General features: G+C 47.3%; 1 protein-coding gene across 1 annotated transcript in view; it reads left to right on the forward strand.

The window, feature by feature from the left end:
- The window catches only part of pcsk2 (proprotein convertase subtilisin/kexin type 2), a 49,232-nt gene that overhangs the window by 12,047 nt on the left and 10,914 nt on the right, over positions 1 to 26,271 (forward strand). Inside the window, exons 2-8 of the mRNA XM_078405664.1 lie at positions 1,359 to 1,463; positions 6,442 to 6,555; positions 12,467 to 12,575; positions 14,243 to 14,280; positions 20,476 to 20,552; positions 22,613 to 22,701; positions 23,342 to 23,517. Coding sequence (XP_078261790.1) covers positions 1,359 to 1,463; positions 6,442 to 6,555; positions 12,467 to 12,575; positions 14,243 to 14,280; positions 20,476 to 20,552; positions 22,613 to 22,701; positions 23,342 to 23,517 — 708 coding nt within the window. The remainder of the gene's footprint in view (positions 1 to 1,358; positions 1,464 to 6,441; positions 6,556 to 12,466; positions 12,576 to 14,242; positions 14,281 to 20,475; positions 20,553 to 22,612; positions 22,702 to 23,341; positions 23,518 to 26,271) is intronic.

Genomic DNA, 26,271 nt, shown 5'->3' on the forward strand with positions numbered 1-26,271 from the left:
CGACGCTCCAACCGCGGCCTGCGGATTTCAACATCGAGGAGCTCGCAGTCTCGGGTAGAGACTGATGTCGGGAAGCTCCAGAGTTGCAGGAGGTTCGATCAGCCCCGACCCGGGGTCCAATCGCCCGGCGTGGGGGAGCTGAGATCCCCCCGATGCAGGAGCTTGATCGCCCCGACGGTGAGGGCCCAACCGCCAGCCACGGGAGTCAAGATCGCCCCGACAACGGAAGGCTCGAGGCCCCCGACCGCGGGAGAACTAAGAAGGGAAAAAGATCGCCTTCCATCACAGTGAGGAATGTGGAGGAGTCACTGTGGTGGATGTTCATGTTGAAATGTATTTTGTGTGTCCTGTTGCTTTTTATTGGTGTGACTGTACGGCAAATGAAATTCCCCATATGTTGCAAAACATACTTGGCTAATAGAGTATAATTATTATTATGATGATTATGATAAATCAGCAATGGCAGTGTCAGACATAGAGTTATACAGAGTTATTATACATAGAGTTATTTTTAAATAAAAGATAGACACAAAATGCTGGAGTAACTCAGCAGGTCAGGCAGCATTTCGGGAGAGAAGGAATGGGTGACGTTTCGGAAGAAGGGTCTCGACCCGAAACGTCACCCATTCCTTCTCTCCTGAGATGCTGCCTGACCCGCTGAGTTACTCCAGCATTTTGTGTCTACCTTCGATTTAAACCAGCATCTACAGTTATTTTTCCTACACTTTTAAATGAAAGGATTGTGTGCAGTTTTGGTCTCCTAATTTGTGGAAGGACGTCCTTGCTATTGAGGCAGTGCAGCGTAGGTTCACAAGGTTAATCCCCGGGATGGCGGGACTGTCATATGAGGAAAGATTGGAAAGACTGGGTTTGTATTCACTGAAGTTTAGAAAGATGAGAGGGAATCTTATAGAGACGTATAAAATTATGAAAGGACTGGACAAGCTAGATGCAGGAAAAATGTTCCCAATGTTGGGGGAGTCCAGAACCAGGGGACACAGACTAAGAATAAAGGGGAGGCCATTTAAAACTGAGATGAGAAAAAACGTTTTCACCCAGAGAGTTGTGAATTTGTGGAATTCTCTGCCACAGAGGGCAGTGGAGGCCAATGCACTGGATGAGTTAGATAGAGCTCTAGGGGCTAGTGGAATCAAGGGATATGGGGAGAAGGCAGGCACGGGTTACGGATTGTGGATGATCAGCCATGTTCCCAATGGATGGCGGTGCTGGCTCGAAGGGCCAAATGGCCTCCTCCTGCACCTATTTACCATGTTTCTATAATATTAAAAAAGTAATGTTTCAGCTCATCCTCTGTAATGTGACCGGGTTTGTTTGTTTGTTTGTTTGTTTGACTGCAGCTTCCATTTGCTGAAGGACTCTATCACTTCACTCACAGTGGCATCCCAAAGGCCAGAAGCAGACGAAGCATTCACCACACGCACCATCTGCAAAGAGACGTGAGGGTAAGTTAGCACATCTCCCTATCTTTACGCAACTTTTCCTTGGGCAACGATTCTTAACCAATTCGAAGATAGACGCAAAAAAGCTGGATGTAACTCAGCCGGGACTGGCCCCATTCTCCCGCCTTCTCCCCATAACCTCTGAAAACCATACTAATCAACAATCTATCTATCTCTGCCTTGAACGTTTATTGCCTCGTGACAAGGAGACGTGTGGATCCAGGGGGGTGGACATTTTGTTACATCGGCGTGGAGTAGAAATCAGCTTGCCCACGAAGTGCAAGAGGCGTGTGTCGTGGATGTCGAGAAGGCTTGATGTTCAGATGGCTGCATCCTCTCTAAAGCCTCCACATCCTCCCTGCAAAGGGGTGACCACAACTGCGCGCAATACTCCAAGTGCAGCCGAACCACCATTTTATGAAGCTTTAAAAAATGCAGACATTAAAGGACTATTTTTATTTCCAATGTTCTTTGCATATTCTAACTTTTCATTACAGTTTTACTGGAAATGGGAAGGAAGAGACTGTTTGTTTAGTTTAGTTTAGAGATATCGTGTGGATACAGGCCCTTCGGCCCACCGGATCCGTACCGACCAGCGATCCCTGCATATTAACGCTATCCTACACACACACCAGGGACAATTTTTCATTTACACCACGCCAATTAACCTACAAACCTGCACGTTTTTGGAGTGTGGGAGGAAACCGAAGATCTCGGAGAAAACCCACGCAGGTCACGGGGAGAACGTACAAACTCCGTACAGACAGCGCCCGTAGTCGGGATGGAACCTGAGTCTCTGGCGCTGTGAGCTCTGTAAGGCAGCAACTCTACCGCTGCGCCACCGTGCCGCCGTGTGGAGTGGGTGGAGGTGGAAGATCATATTGGGAAAGTACAGGAACGGATGCGTCGGTCACGGTGGCGCAGCGGTAGAGTTGCTGCATTACAGTGAATGCAGCGTCAGAGACCCGGGTTCGATCCCGACTACGGGTGCTGCCTGTACAGAGTTTGTACGTTCTCCCCGTGACCTGCGTGGGTTTTCTCCGAGCTCTTCGGTTTCCTCCCACACTCCAAAGACGTGCAGGTTTGTGGGTTAATTGGCTTTGTATAATTGTAAAAATTGTCCCGAGTGTGTGTGTGTAGGATAGTGTTAGTGTGCGGGGATCGCTGATCGGCGCGGGCCCGGTGGGCCGAAGGGCCTGTTTCCGCGCTGTATCTCTAAACTAAACTAAACTAGAAGTCTGCGTTCCAAAACGCCATGCAGTTTGCCCGGCTCCGTGAAGACAGACTGAAGCATTTACTGAGATGAAACCAGACAGAAATTGTTAAAATTGCTGTATTTTGCAGCCGGAGTTTGTTTGTGTGGAGGGGCAGATTGCATCAAATCTTACCTTAACTCAATTCAGTGCCATCAAGCAAATGAAAAACGGCATCTTAAAGTAGTGACCGCTGTAGCAGAGCAACTGAGTAAGCTTCACTTTGAGCTGGGTAATCTTGCCCTGGGCTTGAGGCGTGAGCAGTGGTTTGTCCTGGAGACCTGGTCGCTCCCAGATCCCATGGACAGGAGGAAGACACACTAAGCATCAGAATCCTGCTCCGACGCTTTGGGGCGGCACGGTGGCGCAGCGGCAGAGTTGCTGCCTCACAGCGCCAGAGACCCGGGTTCAATCCTGACCACGGGTGCTGTCTGTACGGAGTTTGCACCTTCTCCCTGTGACCTGCGGGGGTTTTCTCCGGGTGCTCCGGTTTCCTCCCACACTCCAGAGATGTGCAGGTTTGTAGGTTAATCGGCCCTTCCCCCTCTCCCCCCTCCTCCCTCCTCCCCCCCTCTCCCTCCCCCTCCCACCTTCCTCCCTCCCCTCCCCTCCCCCTTCCCCTCCCCCACTCCATCCCCCTCAACCCCCCTTATCCCCCCTTGGCTTATGGGGAGAAGGCAGGAACGGGGTACTGATTGAAAATGATCAGCCATGATCACATTGAATGGCGGTGCTGGCTCGAAGGGCTGAATGGCCTCCTCCTGCACCTATTGTCTATTGTCCTCCCTCTTCCCCCTTCCCTTCATCCATCCTCCCTCCACACCCCTCCCTCCCTCCACCCCCCTCCCTCCCTCCACCCCCCTCCCTCCCTCTCCCCCTCCCTCCCTCCCCCCCCCCCCCCCCCCCCCCCCCCCCCCCCCAGGAGGTAGATTTAAACTTTAAAATGAGAATAACTTTAAAAATATAACACCGATTTCAATGAAACCTCTTCCATTAGCATCAAAGGGACGACGGTGAGTAAGGTGGGCCTAAAATGGTCGCGCTGTTGTTGGACCGTTTTGGCTGTAGTTCAGGAACAAACAAACAAACAAACGAGAGGTTTAGTAATATGTATAGATGTTGCGTAAAGCTTCAAGCCTGTTGCAAGGAAACTATGATTCACTAAATCTCTACTCCAACCCTGCACGATTCTCCTGTGTTGTAAAAGCTTTTGTTACAATACTTCCATTTTCTGGGAAAGCAGAAACCAAAGTGATCCAGTCCCTTCAGACTAAAGTAAAGTGGCTGAGGCCAAACTGCAAGACTATGGACTGCAAATGGATTAAATTGGATTGGGAAATAGTAACATGAAATACACACAGTGATTTCTGAATGTAGTGTACCCTCGTGCCAGCAGAATCGCTCTGATTTTCACTCCAGAATAACCCTGAATGCTTATTTCATTTGATAAAGAAAATGATTGATGTGAAATGAGGTGGTATGGAAGACTTATTTCTGCCTGGGAAAGCATCCAATGTTACCAGGATAAATGACAGAGAGGAGAAGGCGCTGGCAGGCCTTATCCATTCCAACAGATTCACAAGCATTATCTCATTGTGACCAAAACGCTGCTGAAAAAAAATGTTCTTATAAAAATGAAAAATATATACGCCGTTCTTTGAATATAAAACAGAAAATGCTGAAAGATTTCTGGCAAAGGGCTTTCAATCTGAAACATTAATTCCGTTTCTCGTTGGACAGATGGAATTCTTTGCCACAAAAGGCTGTGGAGGCAAGTCAATTGATGTTTTTAAGGCAGAGATAGATAGATTCTTGATTAGTGCGGGTGTCAGGGGTTAAGGGGAGAAGGCAGGAGAATGGGGTTAGGAGGGAGAGATAGATCAGCCATGATTGAATGGCGGAGTAGACTTGATGGGCCGAGTGGCCTGATTCTGCTCCTAGAACTTACGAGGCCTGACCCGAGGAAGGTTTCTCATATTTCTTTCTGTTTTAGATTTTGAGTATCGGCAGTTATTTTTTGATTTGCCAGTCTTACAGCATGGAAACAGGCCCTTCTGCCCAACTTGCCTGCACCAGCCAACATGTCTCATCTACACTAGTCCCACCTGCCCGCGTTTGGCCCATATCCCTCTAAACCTATCCTATCCATGTACCTGTGTAAATGTTTCTTAAACGGTGCCACAGTCCCTGCCTCAACTATCTCCTCTGGTGGCGTGTTCCATACACGTATCACTCTTTGTGTGAGAATGTTACCCCTCAGATTCCTGGTAAGTCTTTCCCCCCTCACCTTAAACCCATGTCCTCTGGTTCTATCTTCCGCTACTCTGGACAAGAGGTCCTGTGTACCCGATCTATTCCTCTCATGATTGTGTACACCTCTGTAAGATCACCCTGACAAGATATCCAGTAAAATAACTGCAGATGCGGTTTCAAATCGAAGGTAGACACAAAATGCTGGAGTAACTCAGCGGGTCAGGATGCATCTCTGGAGAGAAGGAATGGGTGACGTTTCGGGTCGAGACCTTCTTCAGATTGATGACATCTCGAGCTGAAACGTCACCCATTCCTTCTCTCCAGAGATGCTGCCTGTCCCCGCTGAGTTACCTCAACATTTTATGTCTACCTTCGATTTATATCAGCATCTGCAGCTCCTTCCAACACACTAGCGGTTACTGTTGTTGACTGACTAACTGACTGACTGACTGACTGACTGACTGATTGACTGACTGACTGACCGACCGATTGACCGATTGACCGATTGACCGATTGACCGATTGACCGATTGATCGATTGATCGATCGATTGATCGATCGATTGATCGATCGATTGATCGATCGATTGATCGATCGATTGATCGATCGATTGATCGATCGATTGATCGATCGATTGATTGATTGATTGATTGATTGATTGATTGATTGATTGATTGATTGATTGATTGATTGATTGATTGATTGATTGATTGATTGATTGATTGATTGATTGATTGATTGATTGATTGATTGATACAGTGTGGAAACAGGCCCTTCAGCCCACTAAGTTTATGCTGACCACTGATGGCCCATTCACATTAGTTCTATCTGATCCCACTTTCTCATCCACTCCCTACACACTGGGGAGCAATTTTCAGATTAACCTACAAACCCACACGTCTTTGGGATGTGGGAGGAAACCAGAGCACCTGGAAGAAACCCACGTGGTCACAGGGAGAAGGTGCAAACTCGCTCAGTTTGGCATGTTGTCTGTCATGGACAAGTTGGTCAGAAGGACCTGTTTCCACGCTGTATTTGGTGCGGCACGGTGGCGCAGCGGTAGAGTTGCTGCCTTACAACGAATGCAGCGCCGGAGACTCGGGTTCGATCCCAACTACGGGTGCCGTCTGTACGGGGTCTGTACGTTCTCCCTGTGACCTGCATGGGTTTTCTCCGAGATCTTCGGTTTCCTCCCACACTCCAAAGACGTGCAGTTTTGTGGGTTAATTTGCTTGGTAAATGTAAGAATTGTCCCTAGTGGGTGTAGGATAGTGTTAGTATGCTGGTCGGAGTGGACCTGGTGGGCTGATAGGACCTGTTTCTGCGCTGTATCTCTAAACTAAACTTTAACTGTGAGCGCCGTGTAATTTCAATGAAACCTTTCTCTTTTAAGCAACATAGCCTTTATTTTTCATTAACCTTTTTCAACCAAATCAAAATATATAAATCTGCACCTGTATTTTGTTGATCTTGCAGGTAAAACATGCCATGCAGCAGGAAGCTTTCAATAGGAAGAAGAGAGGATACCGAAGCATTCATGATATTGGTATCACCATGAACGACCCTTTGTTTAAAAAACAATGGTATCTTGTAAGCAACATTTGATTCACATATATCACATTTACCTGTACAAGTTCTGGAGAGAGTGCAAATGCAACATGTATGGATAATGTCACAGTAACTCTGAAACATTTATTATTAGTTTCCATGTTCATAAGATCAAAAGATCATAAGTGATAGGAGCAGAATTAGGCCATTCGTCCCATCGCGTCTACTCCATGATTCAATCATGGCCGATCTATCTCTCCCTCCTAACCCCATTCTCCTGCCTTCTCCCCATAACCTCTGACACCCGCACTAATCAAGAATCTATCTATCTCTGCCTTAAAAATATCCACTGACCTGACCTCCACAGCCGTCTGTGGCAAAGAATTCCACAGATTCGCCACCCTCTGACTGAAGAAATTCCTCCTCATCTCCTTCCTAAAAGAACGTCCTTTAATTCTGAGGCTGTGACCTCTAGTGCTAGACTCTCCCACTGGTGGAAACATCCTCTCCACATCCACTCTATCCAGGCCTTTCACTATTCAATAAGTTTCTATGAGGTTCCCCCCTCATCCTTCTGAACTCCAACAAGTACAGGCCCAGTGCCGTCAAATGCTCATGACAATAAACAATAGGTGCAGGAGTAGGCCATTCGGCCCTTCGAGCCAGCACCGCCATTCAATGTGATCATGGCTGATCATTCTCAATCAGTACCCCGTTCCTGCTTTCTCCCCATACCTCTTGACTCCGCTATCCTTAAGAGCTCTATCTAGCTCTCTCTTGAATGTATTCAGAGAATTGGCCTCCACTGCCTTCTGAGGCAGAGAATACCACAGATTCACAACTCTCTGACTGAAAAAGTTTTTCCTCATCTCCGTTCTAAATGGCCTACCCCTTATTCTTAAACTGTGGCCCCTGGTTCTGGACTCCCCCAACATTGGGAACATGTTTCCTGCCTCTAACGTGTCCAACCCCTTAATAATCTTATACGTTTCGATAAGATCCCCTCTCATCCTTCTAAATTCCAGTGTATACAAGCCTAGTCGCTCCAGTCTTTCAACATATGACAGTCCCGCCATTCCGGGAATTAACCTAGTAAACCTACGCTGCACGCCCTCAATAGCAAGAATACTCATCATATGGTAACCCACTCATTCCTGCGATCATTTTCGTAAACCTCCTCTGGACCCATGATCAGCCATGATCACATTGAATGGTGGTGCTGGCTCGAAGGGCCGAATGGCCTCCTCCTGCACCTATTGTCTATTGTCTATTGACCCTCTCCAGAGCCAGCACATCCTTCCACAGATATGGGGCCCAAAATGTTTATACTTATGGGTGACTTTCGGGTCAGAACCCTTTGGGTATATGCAACGAGCTGCCAGAGAAGATAGTTGAGACAAGACAGGTACTATAACAACATTTAAAAGAAGATAGACACAAAATGCTGGAGTAATTCAGCGGGACAGGCTGCTGAGGTACTCCAGCTTTTTGTGTCTATCTTCGGTGTAAACCAGCACTGCAGTTTCTTCCTAAACATTTAAAAGACATTTGGACAGGTATATGGATAGGAAATGTTTTTGAGGGACAAACACAGGCCGGTGGGAGTAGTGGAGAAGGGTCTCCTTTGGTGGGCATGTGCATGTTGGGCCAAAGGGCCTGTTTCCGTGCTGTATGACTGTGACTCTATTTGTAAACACCGTTAGGGTTGCCAACTGTCCCGTATTAGCCGGAACATCGCTTATTTTGGGCTAAATTGGTTTGTCCCGTACGGGACTGCCCTTGTCCCGTATTAGGCCCAGATGGCAATGTAGGCCCGGACTCTGTAGGCCCGGAATCTGTAGGCCCGGACACTGTAGGCCCGGACACTGTAGGCCCAGACACTGTAGGCCCGGACACTGTAGGCCCGGACACTGTAGGCCCAGACACTGTAGGCCCGGATACTGTAGGCCCAGACACTATAGTCCCGCACCCAGCCCGGGGGCCGCTGTAGTCCCGGACAGTGTAGGCCCAGGCGCCGCCTTATGGAGGTTGAGTAGCAACCCGCCTCCTGGCCCAGGCAGCTGTCAATGGTGGAGCGGGAGCATGTGGCACATGGGGCGGTGACGTCACCCTTTGTCCCTTATTTGGGAATGAGGAAGTTGGCAAACCTAGTGTCTGTTTACTTTCCCTGCAAGGCGGAACCGTGGCGCATCGGGTAGAGCCGCTGCCTCATAGCGCCATAGACCCGTGTTCGATCCTGTCCTCAGCTGCCGTCTGCGTGGAGTTTGCATGTTCTCCCCGTGACCGCGTGGGTTCCCTCCGGGTGCTCCGCTTTCCTCCCAAATCACCAAAGACGTGCGGGTTTGTAGGTTAATCGGCCCGCCGTAAATTGTCCCTTGTGTGTAGGGAGTGGATGGGAAAGTGGAATAACACAGAACTAGTGTGAACGAGTGATCGATGGTTGGCGTGGACTCAGTGGGCCGAAGGGCCTGTTTCCATCCTGCATCTTTTAAATTTTAATCATCAAGGATGATTAGAAGGATGAGAGGGGATCTTATCGAAACGTATAAGATTATTAAAGGGTTGGACACGTTAGAGGCAGGAAACATGTTCCCAATGTTGGGGGAGTCCAGAACAAGGGGCAACAGTTTAAGAATAAGGGGTAGGCCATTTAGAACTGAGATGAGGAAAAACTTTTTCAGTCAGAGAGTTGTGAATCTGTGGAATTCTCTGCCTCTGAAGGCAGTGGAGGCCAATTCTCTGAATGCATTCAAGAGAGAGCTAGATAGAGCTCTTAAGGATAGCGGAGTCAGGGGGTATGGGGAGAAGGCAGGAACGGGGTACTGATTGAGAATGATCAGCCATGATCACATTGAATGGCGGTGCTGGCTCGAAGGGCCGAATGGCCTCCTCCTGCACCTATTGTCTACTGTCTATTGTCTACCCTCATTTAAAAAAATTCCCTCTCAAATCATCTCTGAAAAATGATAGGCACAAAATGCTGGAGTAACTCAGCGGGTCAGGCAGCATCTCTGGAAAAAATCTGGGCCAGGACCCTTCTTCTGAAAAAAATAACCCTACTTACAAATTGTGCAATTCCCTCCAATATCACCTTGTTTGCTTTGAAATCACACTTTGTTTGATAACACTCCTTAAGACAGTTGTATGATTTTATGATTATATGAGTTTGTTCTGTTAAAGTAGCCTCGTAAATACAACTTGCTGTTGTTGCCTTGGCAACGTAAATGGATAGGGAGGCACAATCTCTTCATCGTGCCAGGAATTGCTAAAAGCTTTCTCAATGAGGAAAATTGTATGCCAGTCCCTCGAGATGATGAAACATTCATTTTGGCGGTTTTGCTTCATTGAGATACGAGTTGGATAATTATCAGGACATGCGGTCAATTAACAGGGTAGAGTTGCTGCCTTACTGCGCTTACAGCGCCGGAGACCCAGGTTCGATCCTGACCTCGGGTGCTGTCTGTACGGAGTTTGTACGTTCTCCCCGTGACCTGCGTGGGTTTTCTCCGAGATCTTCGGTTTCCTCCCACACTCCAAAGACGTGCAGGTCTGTAGGTTAATTGGCTTGGTATAAATGTAAAATTGTCCCTAGTGTGTGTGTTAATGTGTGTGGATAGTTAGTCGTCATGGACTCGGTGGGCTGACGAACCTGTTTCACTGCTGCATCTGTAAACTAAACTAAACTAAATAACGGAGATAAAATTGTAGAGAACTTTTCCATCTCTTGCAGGGTGTTAGATTATTTGGGTATTTGAAAACCTGAGGGAGGAAAATGAGACCTGTACTGTTTAGGGACACAAAATGCTGGAGTAACTCAGCAGGTCAGGCAGCATCTCAGGAGAGAAGGAATGGGAGACCCAAAACATCACCCATTCCTTCTCTCCCGAGATGCTGTCTGACCCTCTGAGTTACTCCATCATTTTGTGTCTACCTTTGATTTTAACCAGCATCTGCAGTTTTTTTTCCTACCCCTCCTGTTTGCTTTGACTTTGAGACACAAGAGACTGCAGATGCTTAAAATATGAAGCAAATACAAAGTGCTGGAGGAATTCAGTGGATCAGGCAGCATCTGTGGAGGGAAATAAAGTCATAGTCATACAACATGGAATCAGGCCCAACTTTTGGCCCAACTAGTCTATGCTGAGCAAGATGTCCCATCCACACTAGTCCGACCTGCCGGCGTTTGGCCCATATCCCACTAAACCTTTCTTGTCCATGTATCTGTCCAAATCTAGTTTAGATTAGAGATATAGTGTGGAAACAGGCCCTTCGGCCCATCGAGTCCGCGCCAACCAGTGATCCCCACATTCTAACGCTATACTACACACACTGGGGACAATTTACACGTACACCAAGCCAATTGACCTATGAACCTCTACGTCTTTGGAGTGTGGGAGGAAACCGGAGATCCCGGACAAAACCCACGCAGGTCACGGGGAGAGCGTGCAAACTCCGTACTGACAGCGCCCGTAGTCGGGATCAAACTTGGGTCTCTGGTACTGTGAGGCAGCGACTCTACCGCTGCGCCACCGTGACATCCTGTAGTGGTGTCTTTTACGTGGATGTGGACGTGGAGAGGATGTTTCCACTAGTGGGAGAGTCCAGCACTGGAGGACACAGCCTCAGAGTAAAAGGACGTACCTTTAGAAAGGAGATGAGGAGGAATTTCTTCAGGCAGAGGGTGGTGAATCTGTGGAATTCATTGCAACAGACGCCTGTGGAGGCCAAGTCAATGGATAGTTTTAATGCAGAGATTGACAGGTTATTGATTAGTACGGGTGTCAAAGATTATGCGAAGAAGGCAGAAGAATGGATTAAGTGGGAAAGATAGATAAACAATAGACAATAGGTGCAGGAGGAGGCCATTCGGACCTTCGAGCCAGCACCACCATTCAATGTGATCATGGCTGATCATTCTCAATCAGTACCCCGTTCCTGCCTTCTCCCCATACCCCCTGACTCCGCTATCCTTAAGAGCTCTATCTAGCTCTCTCTTGAATGCATTCAGAGAATTGGCCTCCACTGCCTTCTGAGGCAGAGAATTCCACAGATTCACAACTCTCTGACTGAAAAGGTTTTTCCTCATCTCAGTTCTAAATGGCCTACCCCTTATTCTTAAACTGTGGCCCCTTGTTCTGGACTCCCACAACATTGGGAACATGTTTCCTGCCTCTAACGTGTCCAACTCCTTAATAATCTTATATGTTTCGATAAGATTCCCTCTCATCCTTCTAAATTCTAGATCAGCCATGATTGAATGGTGGAGTAGTCTCCAATGGGCTGAATGGCCTAATTCTGCTCCACTGACATAAACTTATAAATTATTGATACCATTAAAGTCGTGCGCATTTGTAGGTTAATTGGCCCTCTGTAAATTCCCATTAATGCAAAGTGGATAACATGGAACTAGTGTGAACAGGTGATTGACGGTTGGCATGGATCTGGTGGGCCAAAGGGCCTATTTCCATGTTGTGTCTCTAAACTCTAAACCCGAAACCTTTTTAGTTTAGTTCAGTTTAGAGATACAGAGTGGAGATGCAGGGCGGAAACCTTTGTCCCGCTGAGTCCGCACCGCCCAGCGATCCTCACACTCTAACACTATCCTACACACACTAGGGACAATTTTTACATTTACACCAAGCCAATTAACCTACAAACCTGCACGTCTTTGGAGTGTGGGAGGAAACCGAAGATCGCGGAGAAAACCCACTTGGGTCACAGGGAGAATGTACAAACTCCGTACGGACAGTGCCCGTAGTCGGGATGGAACCCGGGTCTCCGGCACTGTGAGGCAGCAGCTCTACCGCTGCGCCACCGTGCTGCCCTAACCTGCGTGAATGGTTGATCGCTGGTCGGCGTGGACTCGGTAGGCAGTAGGGCCTGTGTCCGTACTGTATCTGTACAACTAAAACTTGATGAAAACCATGCCTGTTTAATATTTTTGTCACAATAGGTCAACACTGGGCAAATAGATGGAACTCCTGGTTTGGACCTCAATGTGGCAGAGGCCTGGCAACTGGGCTACACAGGGAAAGGAGTGACCATTGCAATCATGGACGATGGTAAGGGCTAAACGAGCACCTCTCTCGACGGTCTGCACCTCCCAGTCAATGCCCTTCACTACATGATGTACACCAATCAGCCAAAACATTACGACCACTGACAGGCAAAGTGAATCACATTGATTATCTTGTTACAGTGGCACCTGTCAAGGGGTGGAATATATTAGGCAGCGAGTGAACAGTCAGTTCTTGAAGTTGAAGTGTTGGATGCAGGAGAAATGGGCAGGAGGAAAGACCTGAGCGACTTTGACAAGGGCCAAATTGTTCTGGCCAGACGACTGGGTCAGAGCATCTCTGAAACGGCAAGGCTTGTGGGGTGCTCCCGGTCAGCAGTGGTGAGTACCGACCGACAGTGGTCCGAGGAGGGACAAACCGCAAACCGGCGATAGACAGGGTGTTGGGCGCCCAAGGCTCATCGATGCGTGAGGGCAACGAAGGCTATCCCGTCTGGTCCGAACCGACAGAAGGTCGACTGTGGCACAAGTCACAGAAATTTTTTAATGGTGGTCACGGGAGGAATGTGTCACAATACACAGTGCATCGCACCCTGCTGCGTATGGGGCTGCACACGGAAGGCCAACAGTATATTAGGCAGGTGGGCATAATGTTTTGGCTCATCAGGTCATAATGTTTTGGCTGATCGGTGTATTTTGAGGAGGGGAAGCTTTGCGTTTTGGCATCTTTGCCAAATTGTAATTATGCTCTGTAATTGTGTAATTGTGCGCTGGCTAAAGATGTCTGTCAACCCTATCTCATTCTGAAGTCATTACATGGACATTTTTATTGCTCCACAGGTGGCTGCTACCGGTGAGCGGAGCAGTGATTGGAATCCATCTTGGACAAAATGGAACACAAGTTGCTGGAGTAACTCAGCGGGTCAGGCAGCATCTCATAAGTTCATAAATTCTAGAAGCAGAATAAGGCCATTCGGTCCATCAAGTCTACTCCGCCATTCAATCATGGCTGAATTTAGTCTGAAGAAGGGTCTCGACCCGAAACGTCACCCATTCCTTCTCTCCTGAGATGCTGCCTGACCCGCTGAGTTACTCCAGCCTTTAGTGAAATAAATACCTTCGATTTGTACCAGCATCTGCAGTTATTTTATTACACATTCAATCATGGCTGATCTGCCTTACGTTCTCAACCCCGGTCTCCTGCCTTCTCCCCGTAAACCCCTGACACCTTTACAAATCAAAAACTTGCCAACCTCCGCCCCTTACAAATATCCACTGACTTGGCCTCCACAGCCGTCTGTGGCAATGAATTCCACAGATTCAACACCCTCTGACTAAAGAAATTCCGCCTCGTCTCCTTTTTAAAAGTACGTACAAAAGTACGTGACATTTCGGGTCAGGGCCCTTCTTCTCGACCTGAAACGTCACCTATCCAAGTTCTCCAGAGATGCTGCCTGACCTGCTGAGTTACTCCAGCACTCTGTGAAACGTCACCTATCCAAGTTCTCCAGAGATGCTGCCTGACCTGCCGAGTTACTCCAGCACTTTGTGTCTTTCTTTCTTGTGTATTAACCAGCATCTGCTGTTCTTTGTTTCCACAGCATGTTCAAATATGCATTGTAGACCATGGTGTTTCTACGCTGCTTGTTAATGCTTTGCAGATTCCCCTTCCTCACCTTCCAATAGTTTAACCTATTTATTGTTTAATTGCAGGGATCGATTACTTACATCCTGACTTAGCAGACAACTATGTAAGTACCCAGTAGATTTCCCTTTCTGTTTTATTGTAACTTTTGTTCTGAAATGTAGATTCATTGATAAATGTCACAAGGGTGGTGGGTGTATGGATCAAGCTGCCAGAGGAGGTAGTTGAGGCTGGGACTATCCCAATATTTAAGAAACAGTTAGACAGGAACATGGCTAGGACAGGTTTGGAGGGATATGGACCAAATGTGGGCAGGTGGGACTAGTGTAGCTGTGACATTGTTGGCCGGTGTGGGCAAGTTGGGCCTAAGAGCCTGTTTCCACACTATCACTCTATGACTCTATCAAGATTTTAAAACTAAATTCAGAGCATTAGCATTATTCATTCCAATAACTCTTTTGGTCGTGGCATCATGTTTAGCACAGATATTGTGGGCTGAAGGGCCTGTTCCTGTACTGTACTGTTCTATGTTCTGTGAGATCATCACTAAGATTATTTATTTATGCAAATTATTCATTGCATTAAAGAGTAAGGTTGTTTTAAACACATGAACAGGAGGATTGGCAAGACAAGAAACTGCTGGAGGAACTCAGAGGACCAGGCAGCATCTCTGGAGAACATGGATAGAAGACATTTTGGGTTTTCTTCCAATCTGAAACATCTCCCCGAGATGTTGCCTGACCTGCAGAAATAGGGTCATAGAGTGAAACGCTGTGGAAACAGGCCCTGTAGCCCAAGTTACCCACACCGGTCAATGTATCCCAGCAACACTAGACCCACCTGCTTGCATTTGGTCCATATCCCTCCAAACTTGTCCTGTCTATGAACCTGTCTAACTGTTTCTTAAACGTTGGGATAGTCCCAGCCTCAACTACCTCCTCTGGCAGCTCGTTCCACACACCCACCACCATTTGTGTGAAAAAGTTACTCCTCAGATTCCTATTAAATCTTTTCCCCTTCACCTTGAACCTATGTCCTCTGGTCCTCGATTCCCCTACTATAGACAATAGACAAAAGACAATAGGTGCAGGAGTAGGCCATTCGGTCCTTCGAGCCAGCACCGCCATTCAATGTGATCATGGCTGATCATTCTCAATCAGTACCCCATTCCTGCCTTCTCCCCATACCCCCTGACTCCGCTATCCTTAAGAGCTCTATCTAGCTCTCTCTTGAATGCATTCAGAGAATTGGCCTCCACTGCCTTCTGAGGCAGAGAATTCCACAGATTCACAACTCTCTGACTGAAAAAAGTTTCCCTCTGGGCAAGAGATTTCGTGCTTCTACCCGATTTATTCCTCTCATAATTTTATACACCAAATAAGTCCATTGAGATGCTGCCCAACCGAGGTGACTATGTGCATGTTGGCCACAGAAGATGATCTACAATAACACATTACAATCGCTCCACACTCTTAAATCTCAACTCCTACAGCAAGGTTTCTTACATAACCATGTATCTGCACACTGTGAATGGCTCGATTGTTATCATGTGTTGTTTTTCCGCTAACTGGTTAGCATGCAACAAAAATCTTTTCACTGTACCTCGGTACACGTGACAACAAACTAAACTGTAAGCTGACCTGCTGAGTCACTGAAGTCACCATCAGGAAACTGCTTGCTACATTCAACCGCTCCACTTAAAAATGTTGCAGTGTCCATCCACACAAAAAACGCAATCTAATTTACACCGATCAGCCAAAACATTATGACCACCTTCCCAATGTGCTGTTGGTCCTCCGCCAAAAGCCGACCCGCCGAGGCATGGACTCTACAAGACCCCTGAAGGTGTCCTGTGGTACCTGGCACCAAAACATTAGCAGCAGATCCTTCAGCAGCACCCCACAAGCCTTGCCGTTTCAGAGATGCTCTGACCCAGTCGTCTGGCCTTAATGTGTCGGGCGGCAAACATAGACATAGAAACATAGAAAATAGGTGCAGGAGTAGGCCAATCGGCCCTTTGAGCCTGCACCGCCATTCAATATGATCATGGCTGATCATCCAACTCAGTATCCAACTCAACCTTCTCTCCATACCCTCTGATCCCTTTAGCCACAAGGGCCACATCTAACTCCCTCTTAAATATAGCCAATGAACTGGCCTCAACTACCTTCTGTGGCAGAGAATTCCACAGTTTCACCACTCTCTGTGTGAAATAAAACTTTCTCATCTCGGTCCTAAAAGACTTCCCCCTTATCCTTAAACTGTGACCCCTTGTTCTGGACTTCTCCAACATCGGGAACAATCTTCCCGCATCTAGCCTGTCCAACCCCTTAAGAATTTTGTAAGTTTCTATAAGATCCCCCCTCAATCTTCTAAATTCCAGCGAGTACAAGCCGAGTCTATCCAGTCTTTCTTCATATGAAAGTCCTGCCATCCCAGGAATCAATCTGGTGAACCTTCTCTGTACTCCCTCTATGGCAAGAATGTCTTTCCTCAGATTAGGAGACCAAATCTGTACGCAATACTCCAGGTGTGGTCTCGCCAATGCCCTGTACAACTGGTGCAAGGTGGTGCAGCGGTAGAGTTGCTGCCTTACAACGAATGCAGCGCCGGAGACTCAGGTTCGATCCTGACTACGGGCGCTGTCTGTACGGAGTTTGTACGTTCTCCCCGTGACCTGCGTGGGTTTACTCCGAGATCTTCGGTTTCCTCCCACACTCCAAAGACGTACAGGTTTGTAGGTTAATTGGCTGGGCAAATGTAAAAACTGTCCCTAGTGTGTGTAGGATAGTGTTAGTGTGCGGGGATCGCTGGGCGGCGCGGACCCGGTGGGCCGAAGGGCCTGTTTCCGCGCTGTATCTCTAAATCTAAATCAAACAATTTGGCCCTTGTCAAAGCCGCTCAGGTCTTTACTCCTGCCCATTTCTCCTGCAACCAACACATCAACTTCAAGAACCGACTGTTCACTTGCTGCCTAATATATCCCACCCCTTGACAGGTGCCATTGTAACAAGATAATCAATGTTATTCACTTCGACTGTCGGTGGTCATAATGTTTTGGCTGATCGGCGTATATTTTCACAATGAATAACGAAAGGCAATTATATGTTGATGTAACCGGAACACATTTTCAAAACTAACGTGAAATAAAAATGCAATTCTGCTCCTGCAGTCTCCAGAATAAGCAAAACAGTGAACACACCCCACATATTTCTGATTACATTAATCCCGAATATCTGATGTTGTCTGATTTCAAAATGATTTCACTCAACATGGCTCAGAGTAGAATTTCATTTTTCAGTGTGGAGTTTAGTCCGAAAAGGTATCAGATTTATTTCAGAGGAAGAAATGGCCTTTCAAATGTGAAATATTAAATGTCAAATAGAACCCCAGGCTTATCAGAGGAGAAGGTCGATGGTAGAGATAATTTGTTTCAAAGCTACTTTGTATTCTCAATTTCATCTTAGAATGAATGCTGTGCTAAATTGATCAAAGATCACTGGATTTATTTTGTAAAAATCTTGGCCTTTCCCATTACATCATGGAAAATGAAGCTAAAATAAAATGGAAGGCGGACACAAAATGCTGGATCAACTCAGTATTCACCAGCACTCTGTGAAACGTCACCCATTCATGTTCTCCAGAGATGCTGCCTGACCCGCTGAGTTACTCCAGCACTCTGTGAAACGTCACCTATCCATGTTCTCCAGAGATGCTGCCTGACCCGCTGAGTTACTCCAGCACTCTGTGAAACGTCACCTATCCATGTTCTCCAGAGATGCTGCCTGACCCGCTGAGTTACTCCAGGCTATTATAGGTCTTGTGTTGGGTAATGAATCAGAGTTAATTAATAATATTGAAGGGCAGTCATTCCGGGATTGTGATATGTTAGAATCCAATATCAGGAGAAATGCTAAAGAGAGAATCTAGAATCTTAAACTTAAATTAAACCAAATAAAAGTAGCATGCAGTGTGAGTTGGATAAAGGTGGATTGGAAAAGTATCTTAAACCATTGTTTATTCTGAAGTAAGGCTGGTTTAAAACATAAACGAAACAACTGCAATCAAGAATGATATCATAATTCTCTGTGAATATGTCTTGAAGCAGGAAATAACATCAATGGGACAATTTACCCATCCCTGGATGACTAAAGAGGTTAAGAAGAGCAATAGATAAACAAAATGCGTGAGGAATAAGGCAGTTTTAGAAACTGTCCGCGCACCAAGTTTGTACATTCTCCCCGTGACCACGTGGGTTTTCCCCGGGTGCTCTGGTTTCCTCCCACACCAAAGACGTGCAGGTTTGTAGGTTAATTGCTTCTGTAAATTGTAAAATTATCCCTAGTGTGCAGGAAAGAGCTAGTGTGCGGGTTGATCGCTGGTTGAGAAAACCCACGCAGGTCACGGGGAGAACGTACAAACTCCGTACAGACAGCACCCGTAGTCAGGATGGAACCCGGGGCTCCGGCGCTGCATTCACTGTAAGGCGGCAACTCTACCGCTGTGCCCCTATGGTCTATGATTCTGCGATGGTCGCTGTGGAAGGGAAGATGGCAATTGTAGCAAAATTATTCTAAAAGCAACAGTGGAGTTGTAGGAAAATGTTGGTATCCATCATGAAGAAAGTGCTCGAGGGGCCATTTGACATCCGTAATGTTTTTGTAGAGAATCATCAGGGATTTACGCACGGGGAAGTTATGCTTAATAATAGACAATAGACAATCGGTGTAGGAGTAGGCCATTCGGCCCTTTGAGCCAGCACCGCCATTCAATGTGATCATGGCTAATCATTCTCAATCAGTACCCCGTTCCTGCCTTCTCCCCATACCCCCTGACTCCGCTATCCTTAAAAGCTCTGTCTAGCTCTCTCTTGAATGCTTGTGCAGCACGGTGGCGCAGAGGTAGAGCTACCTCCTCACAGCGCCAGAGTCCCGGGTTTGATCCTGAGTACCGGTGCTGTCTGTACGGAGTTTGCACGTTCTCCCCGTGACATGCGTGGGTTTTCTGCGGGAGCTCCGGTTTCCTCCCACACTCCAAAGACGTGCAGGTTTGTAGGTTAAATTGGCTTTTGGTAAAATGGTAAATGGTCCTTCGTGTGTGTAGGATAGTGTTAGTGTGCGGGGATCGCCGGTTGGTGCGGACCCGGTGGGCCGAAGGGCCTGTTTCCGCGCGGTATCTCTAAACTAAACTAAAATAAATACTGATGGAGATTTTTTTAAGGATGTAACTTGTCAGATAGATAAGGGAGAATCTTTGAAGCTGGCACATCTTGACTTTCAGAAGACATTTGCTGTAAACAAGTATTATAAGTATTGTCACACAAAGGCAATGGCTCGAGGGGTCGGTACTAAGAGCATGGATAGAAAATAGATTTGTGGGAGGAGAGCAGGGTAGGAATAAAGATATTATTTTCTGGCTGGCGTGATGTTATTTAAAAGTATGCCACAAAATATATCAGTACTAGAGTTTCAGCTACTTAGGATCTATATTAATGATAGATGAGGATATTAATTGTAATGTATCCATGTTTGCTGGTGATGCAGGTAGGTGGGGAAAATGAGCATCAAAGATGCAAAGGGATTGTAAGTGAGTGGCAAAGAAGTGGACAGACGAAATATAATGTGGGGAAGCGGGAAGCCTGACTCCGCTACCTTGAAGAGTTCTATCTAACTCTTTCTTGAAAGCATCCAGAGAATTGGCCTCCACTGCCTTCTGAGGAAGAGAATTCCACAGATTCACAATTCTCTGAGTGAAAAAGTTTTTCCTCATTTCCGTTCTAAATGGCCGACCCCTTATTCTTAAACTGTGGCCCCTGGTTCTGGACTCCCCAAACATCGGGATATAGCATAGAAACAGGCCCTTCGGCCCACTGAAGGGGTTTTCACCCCGGCCACTCCCTCTTCTCCCCTCTCCCATCGGGCAAGAGGTACAGTAGTGTGAAAACGCACACCTCCAGATTCAGGGACAATTTCTTCCCAGCTGTTATCGGGCAACTGAACCATCCCACCACAACCAGAGAGCAGTGCTGAACTACTATCTACCTCATTGGTGCCCCTCGGACTACCCTTGATCGGACTTTGCTGGCTTTACGTTGCACAAAACGTTTTTCCCTCATCATGCATCTGTACACTGTAAATGGTTCGATTGTAATCACGTATTGTCTTTCTGCTGAATGGCTTAGCACGCAACATAAGCTTTTCACTGTACCTCGGTGAACGTGACAATAAAAACTAAACTGAACCAAAAAAGTATTTTATCCATTTAAGTTTACATCTTGTGTTTATTTTTATTTTTTTTGCAGAACGCAGAAGCCAGCTATGACTTCAGCAGCAATGACCCCTATCCCTATCCCCGCTACACGAAGGATTGGTTTAACAGGTAGATGGATACATAACTCGGGCGTTCCTTGTGAGACCAGGAACCCACTAATGGATGATTGTATGATGGAGAATACTGGCTGAACATGATAGGAAACTCAATGGTGATCAATGATGGTCAAGAGCACTCTCTGTCTGCGTTATCTTCAGGCATTGATTTTTTTAAACACGCGTTCTAACTAAAGCATTTGAAAGTACTTTGTATTGTAGTTTTTGATCCATTTACTATTGATTTTGTCCGTGGGATTTTCAAGTCATGTTTTTCATGTTACTGATGTGCAAATTTGCTCAGACTTATCTTTTGATCAATTATCTTCGACCCGGAAATGGGGAAAGGCCTTGGTTTTGTATTTACATGGTATATAGTCGAGTCTGACAATAGACACTAGACAATAGACAATAGGTGCAGGAGAAGGCCATTCGGCCCTTCGAGCCAGCACCGCCATTCAATGTGATCATGGCTGATCATTCTCAATCAGTACCCCGTTCCTGCCTTCTCCCCATTTAATGCCAATGCTCTCATTAAACATAGAAACATAGAAAATAGGTGCAGGAATAGGCCATTCGGCCCTTTAGGTTATGGTTAGGTTATGATTCAATATGATCATGGCTGATCATCCAAAATCAGTACCCCGTTCCTGCCTTCTCCCCATACCCCCTGACTCCGCTATCATTAAGAGCTCTATCTAGCTCTCTCTTGAATGCATTCAGAGAATTCGCCTCCACTGCCTTCTGAGGCAGAGAATTCCATAGATTCACAACTCTCTGACTGAAAAAGTTTTTCCTCATTTCCGTTCTAAATGGCCTATCCCTTATTCTTAAACTGTGGCCCCTTGTTCTGGACTTCCCCAACATTGGGAACATGTTTCCTGCCTCTAACGTGTCCAACCCCTTAATAATCTTATACGTTTCGATAAGATCCCCTCTCATCCTAAATTCCAGTGTATACAAGCCTAGTCGCTCCAGTCTTTCAACATATGACAGTCCCGCCATTCCGGGAATTAACCTAGTAAACCTACGCTGCACGCCCTCAATAGCAAGTCATAGAGTGATACAGTGAGGAAACAGGCCCTTCGGCCCAACTCGCCCAATGTCCCAATGGCTAACAATGTCCCAGCTGCACTAGTCTCACTTGCCTGCGCTTGATCCATATCCCTCCAAACCTGTCCTATCCATGTACCTGCCCAACTGTTTCTTAAACGATGGGATAGTCCCAGCCTCAACTACCTCCTCTGGCAGCTTGTTCCATACACCCACCACCCTCAGTGTGAAAAAGGTACCTCTCGGATTCCTATTAAATCTTTTCCCCTTCACCTTGAACCTATGTCAGGGCTGCACGGTGGCGCAGCGGTAGAGTTGCTGCCTTACAGCGAATGCAGCGCCAGAGACTCAGGTTCGATCCCGACTACGGGTGCTGTACTGTACGGAGTTTGTACGTTCTCCCCGTGACCTGCGTGGGTTTTCTTCGAGATCTTCTGTTTCCTCCCACACTCCAAAGACGTACAGGTTTGTAGGTTAATTGGCTGGGCAAATGTAAAAAAAAAATGGGTGTAGGATAATGTTAATGTGCGGGGATCGCTGGGCGGCGCGGACCCGGTGGGCCGAAGGGCCTGTTTCTGTGCTGTATCACAAAAATCTAAAAAAAAAAAAATTTTTAATAAAAAATCTATGTCCTCTGTTCCTCGATTCCCCTACTCTGGGCAAGAGACTCTGTGCATCTACCCGATCTATTCCACTCATGATTTTGTACACCTCTATAAGCTCTCCCCTCATCCTCCTGCGCTCCATGGAATAGAGACCCAGCCTACTCAACCTCTCCCTGTAGCTCACACCCTCTAGTCCTGGCAACATCCACGTGAATCTTTTCTGAACCCTTTCGAGCTTGACAATATCTTTCCTGTAACATGGTGCCCAGAACTGAACACAATATTCCAAATGCGGTCTCACCAACATCTTAGACAATACTTTGTACTTTCTCCAGTATGTTGTGATTTTTTTTTTTGGTGAAGCGGCCTCTGCAGTTCCTTGTTTGACCTGTGACTTTGGGGTTTTCTCGTGCAGCCATGGAACGAGGTGTGCTGGGGAAGTGTCTGCCGCGGCCAACAACAATATATGTGGTGTCGGGGTGGCCTACTCTTCAAGGGTGGCAGGTAAGGGTCGTCCTCACGGACCTGCAGTCCGAATAAACGTGTGGGTTTGTTTGTAGGTTAATTGGTCCTCTGTAAACTGTCCCCAGTGTGTAGGGAGTGGATGAGAAAGTGGGATAACACAGAACTAGCGTGAACGGGTGATCGCTGGTCGGTAGAGTTGCCAAATCTCCCATATTAGCTGGGGCATCCCGTATATTTGGCTAAATTGGTATGCCCCGTACGAGACCGCCCTTGTCCTGTATTAGGCCCGGGGGGCACTGTAGGCCCGGCGTAAGCCCAGGGGGCCGCTGTAGGCCCAGACACTGTTGGCCCGGACCGTGTAGGCCCGGACAGTGTAGGCCCGGGGGCCGCTGTAGGCCCAGACACTGTTGGCCCGGACCGTGTAGGCCTGGACAGTGTAGGCCCGGGGGCCGCAGTAGGCCTGGACAGTGTAGGCCCGGGCGCCACCTATGGTGGTGTAGGAGAATGTGGCCGCTGGCTGGATGAGATCACGTGGGGCACGGGGGCGGTGACGTCACCTTTTGTCCCTTATTTGGGAGTGAGAATGTTGGCAACCCTACTGGTCGGTGCGGACTCGGTGGGCCGAAGGGCCTGTTTCCGCGCTGTATCTCTAAACTAAACTAAACTGAACATCTCACAGGCATTCGTATGTTGGACCAGCCCTTCATGACGGACATCATTGAAGCATCTTCCATCAGCCACATGCCTCAGGTTATAGACATCTACAGTGCGAGCTGGGGGCCCACTGACGACGGCAAAACTGTAGATGGACCTCGCGAGTTGACCTTGCAGGCCATGGCCGATGGGGTCAATAAGGTAAGACCTGGGGTCACGGGGTTTATTGCTGAGCCGCCGATAACCTTGCACAAAGGGCGGCACTGTGGTGCAGCGAATGCAGCGCCGGAGACCCGGGTTCAATCCCGACTGCAGATGCTGTCTGTACGGTGTTTGTACGTTCTCCCCATGACCCGGGGTGGGGGGGGGGTGAAGGGCCGCTTGGACAGCTTACAACCCAGCGGTATCAATCTTGATTTCTCTAACTTCAAGTGACTCTTGCATCCATCCCCTCTCTCTCCGTCCCTCCCCCACCATTGTCGTTGGACTAGTTTCATTGTCGGTATAACTCGTTATCACCTAGCCCACAGCCAACAACGGACCATTGTGGGCTCCACCTTTCCCTGGTCATTGTTGCTGCCCTTGATCTGTATTTTTGCTTAGCTTTCATTAACTTGTTCTTTGTACCTTTTCATATCTTTCGGTTCCGTCTCCTCTGACTCTCGGTCTGAAGAAGGGTCTCGACCCGAACCGTCAGATTTCCATTTCCTCCAGAGATGCTGCCTGGCCCGCTGGGTCACTCCTGCTTTTTGTGTCTATCTTCAATGTACACCGATCAGCTAAAACATTATGAGCTGATGAGCCAAAACATGATGACCACCTGCCTAATATGCTGTTGGTCATAGACGGGATAGCCTTCGTTGCCCTTGCGCATCGATGAGCCTTGGGCGCCCAACACCCTGCCTGTCGCCGGTTTGTGGTTTGTCCCTCCTCGGACCACTGTCGGTCGGTCGGTACTCCCCACTGCTGACCGGGAGCACCCCACAAGCCTTGCCGTTTCAGAGATGCTCTGACCCAGTCGTCTGGCCATAACAATTTGGCCCTTGTGAAAGTCGCTCAGGTCTTTACTCCTGCCCATTTCTCCTGCATCCAGCACATCAACTTCAAGAACTGACTGTTCACTTGCTGCCTAATATATCCCACCCCTTGACAGTTGCCATTGTAACATGATAATCAATGTGATTCACTTCGCCTGTCAGTGGTCATAATGTTTTGGCTGATCAGTGTATTTCCTCGTTGTATCTCTTGTGACGCTCTCCTCCTGAAGTTCTTTGTTGTTGTCCTTTGAGGCGTTGTCATAATTGACAGATGGACAAGTGAATACAAAAGGTAGAGAATAAATGCACACCTCCAGATTCAGAGACAGTTTCTTCCCAAACATAGACACAAAATGCTGGCGTAGCTCAGCGGGACAGGCAGCATTTCTATACAGAAGGAATGAGTGACATTTCGGGTCGAGACCCTTCTTCAGATTGAAGGACTCAGCAGGAGAGACTGCTGCCTGTCCCGCTGAGTTACTCCAGCATTTTGTGTCTGTGTTCGGTTTAAACCAGCATCGCAGTAACAGGATCGTTCTGAGTCAGCATGGATTTACGAAGGGGAAATCGTGCTTGACTAATCTACTGGAATTTTTTGAGGATGTAACTAGGAAAATTGACAGGGGAGAGCCGGTGGATGTGGTGTACCTTGACTTTCAGAAAGCCTTCGACAAGGTCCCACATAGGAGATTGGTGGGCAAAATTAGAGCACATGGTATTGGAGGTAGGGTACTGACATGGATAGAAAGTTGGTTGACAGACAGAAAGCAAAGAGTGGGGATAAATGGATCCCTTTCAGAATGGCAGGCAGTGACTAGTGGGGTACCGCAAGGCTCGGTGTTGGGACCGCAGCTATTTACAATATACATCAATGACTTGGATGAAGGGATTAAAAGTACCATTAGCAAATTTGCCGATGATACAAAGCTAGGTGAACTGTGAAGAAGATGCTATGAGGTTGCAGGGTGACTTGGACAGGTTATGTGAGTGGGCGGATGCATGGCAGATGCAGTTTAATGTGGATAAGTGTGAGGTTATCCACTTTGGTGGTAAGAATAGGAAGGCAGATTATTATTTGAATGGTGTCAAGTTAGGAAAAGGGGACGTACAACGTGATCTGGGTGTCTTAGTGCATCAGTCACTGAAAGGATGCATGCAGGTACAGCAGGCAGTGAAGAAAGCCAATGGAATGTTGGCATTCATAACAAGAGGAGTTGAGTATAGGAGCAAAGAGGTCCTTCTGCAGTTGTACAGGGCCCTAGTGAGACCGCACCTGGAGTACTGTGTGCAGTTTTGGTCTCCAAATTTGAGGAAGGATATTCTTGCTATTGAGGGCATGCAGCGTAGGTTTACAATGTTAATTCCCGGAATGGCGGGACTGTCCTATGTTGAAAGACTGGAGCGACTAGGTTTGTATACACTGGAATTTAGAAGGATGAGAGGGGATCTTATCGAAACGTATAAGATTGTTAAGGGGTTGGACATGTTAGAGGCAGGAAACATGTTCCCAATGTTGGGGGAGTCCAGAACCAGGGGCCACAGTTTAAGAATAAGGGGTAGGCCATTTAGAACACAGATGAGGAAAAACCTTTTTAGTCAGAGAGTTGTGAATCTGTGGAATTCTCTACCTCAGAGGGCAGTGGAGGCCAATTCTCTGAATACATTCAAGAGAGAGCTAGATAGAGCTCTTAAGGATAGCGGAGTCAGGGGGTATGGGGAGAAAGCAGGAACGGGGCACTGATTGAGAATGATCAGCCATGATCACATTGAATGGCGGTGCTGGCTCGAAGGGCTGAATGGCCTACTCCTGCACCTATTGTCTATTGTCTATTGTCTATTGCAGTTTCTTCCCAGCTGTTATCAGGCAATTGAACCATCCTACCACAACCAGAGAGCAGTGCTGAACTACCATCTACCT

The sequence above is a fragment of the Rhinoraja longicauda genome, chromosome 9, assembly GCF_053455715.1.
Source record: "Rhinoraja longicauda isolate Sanriku21f chromosome 9, sRhiLon1.1, whole genome shotgun sequence".
NCBI lineage: Eukaryota > Metazoa > Chordata > Chondrichthyes > Rajiformes > Arhynchobatidae > Rhinoraja > Rhinoraja longicauda.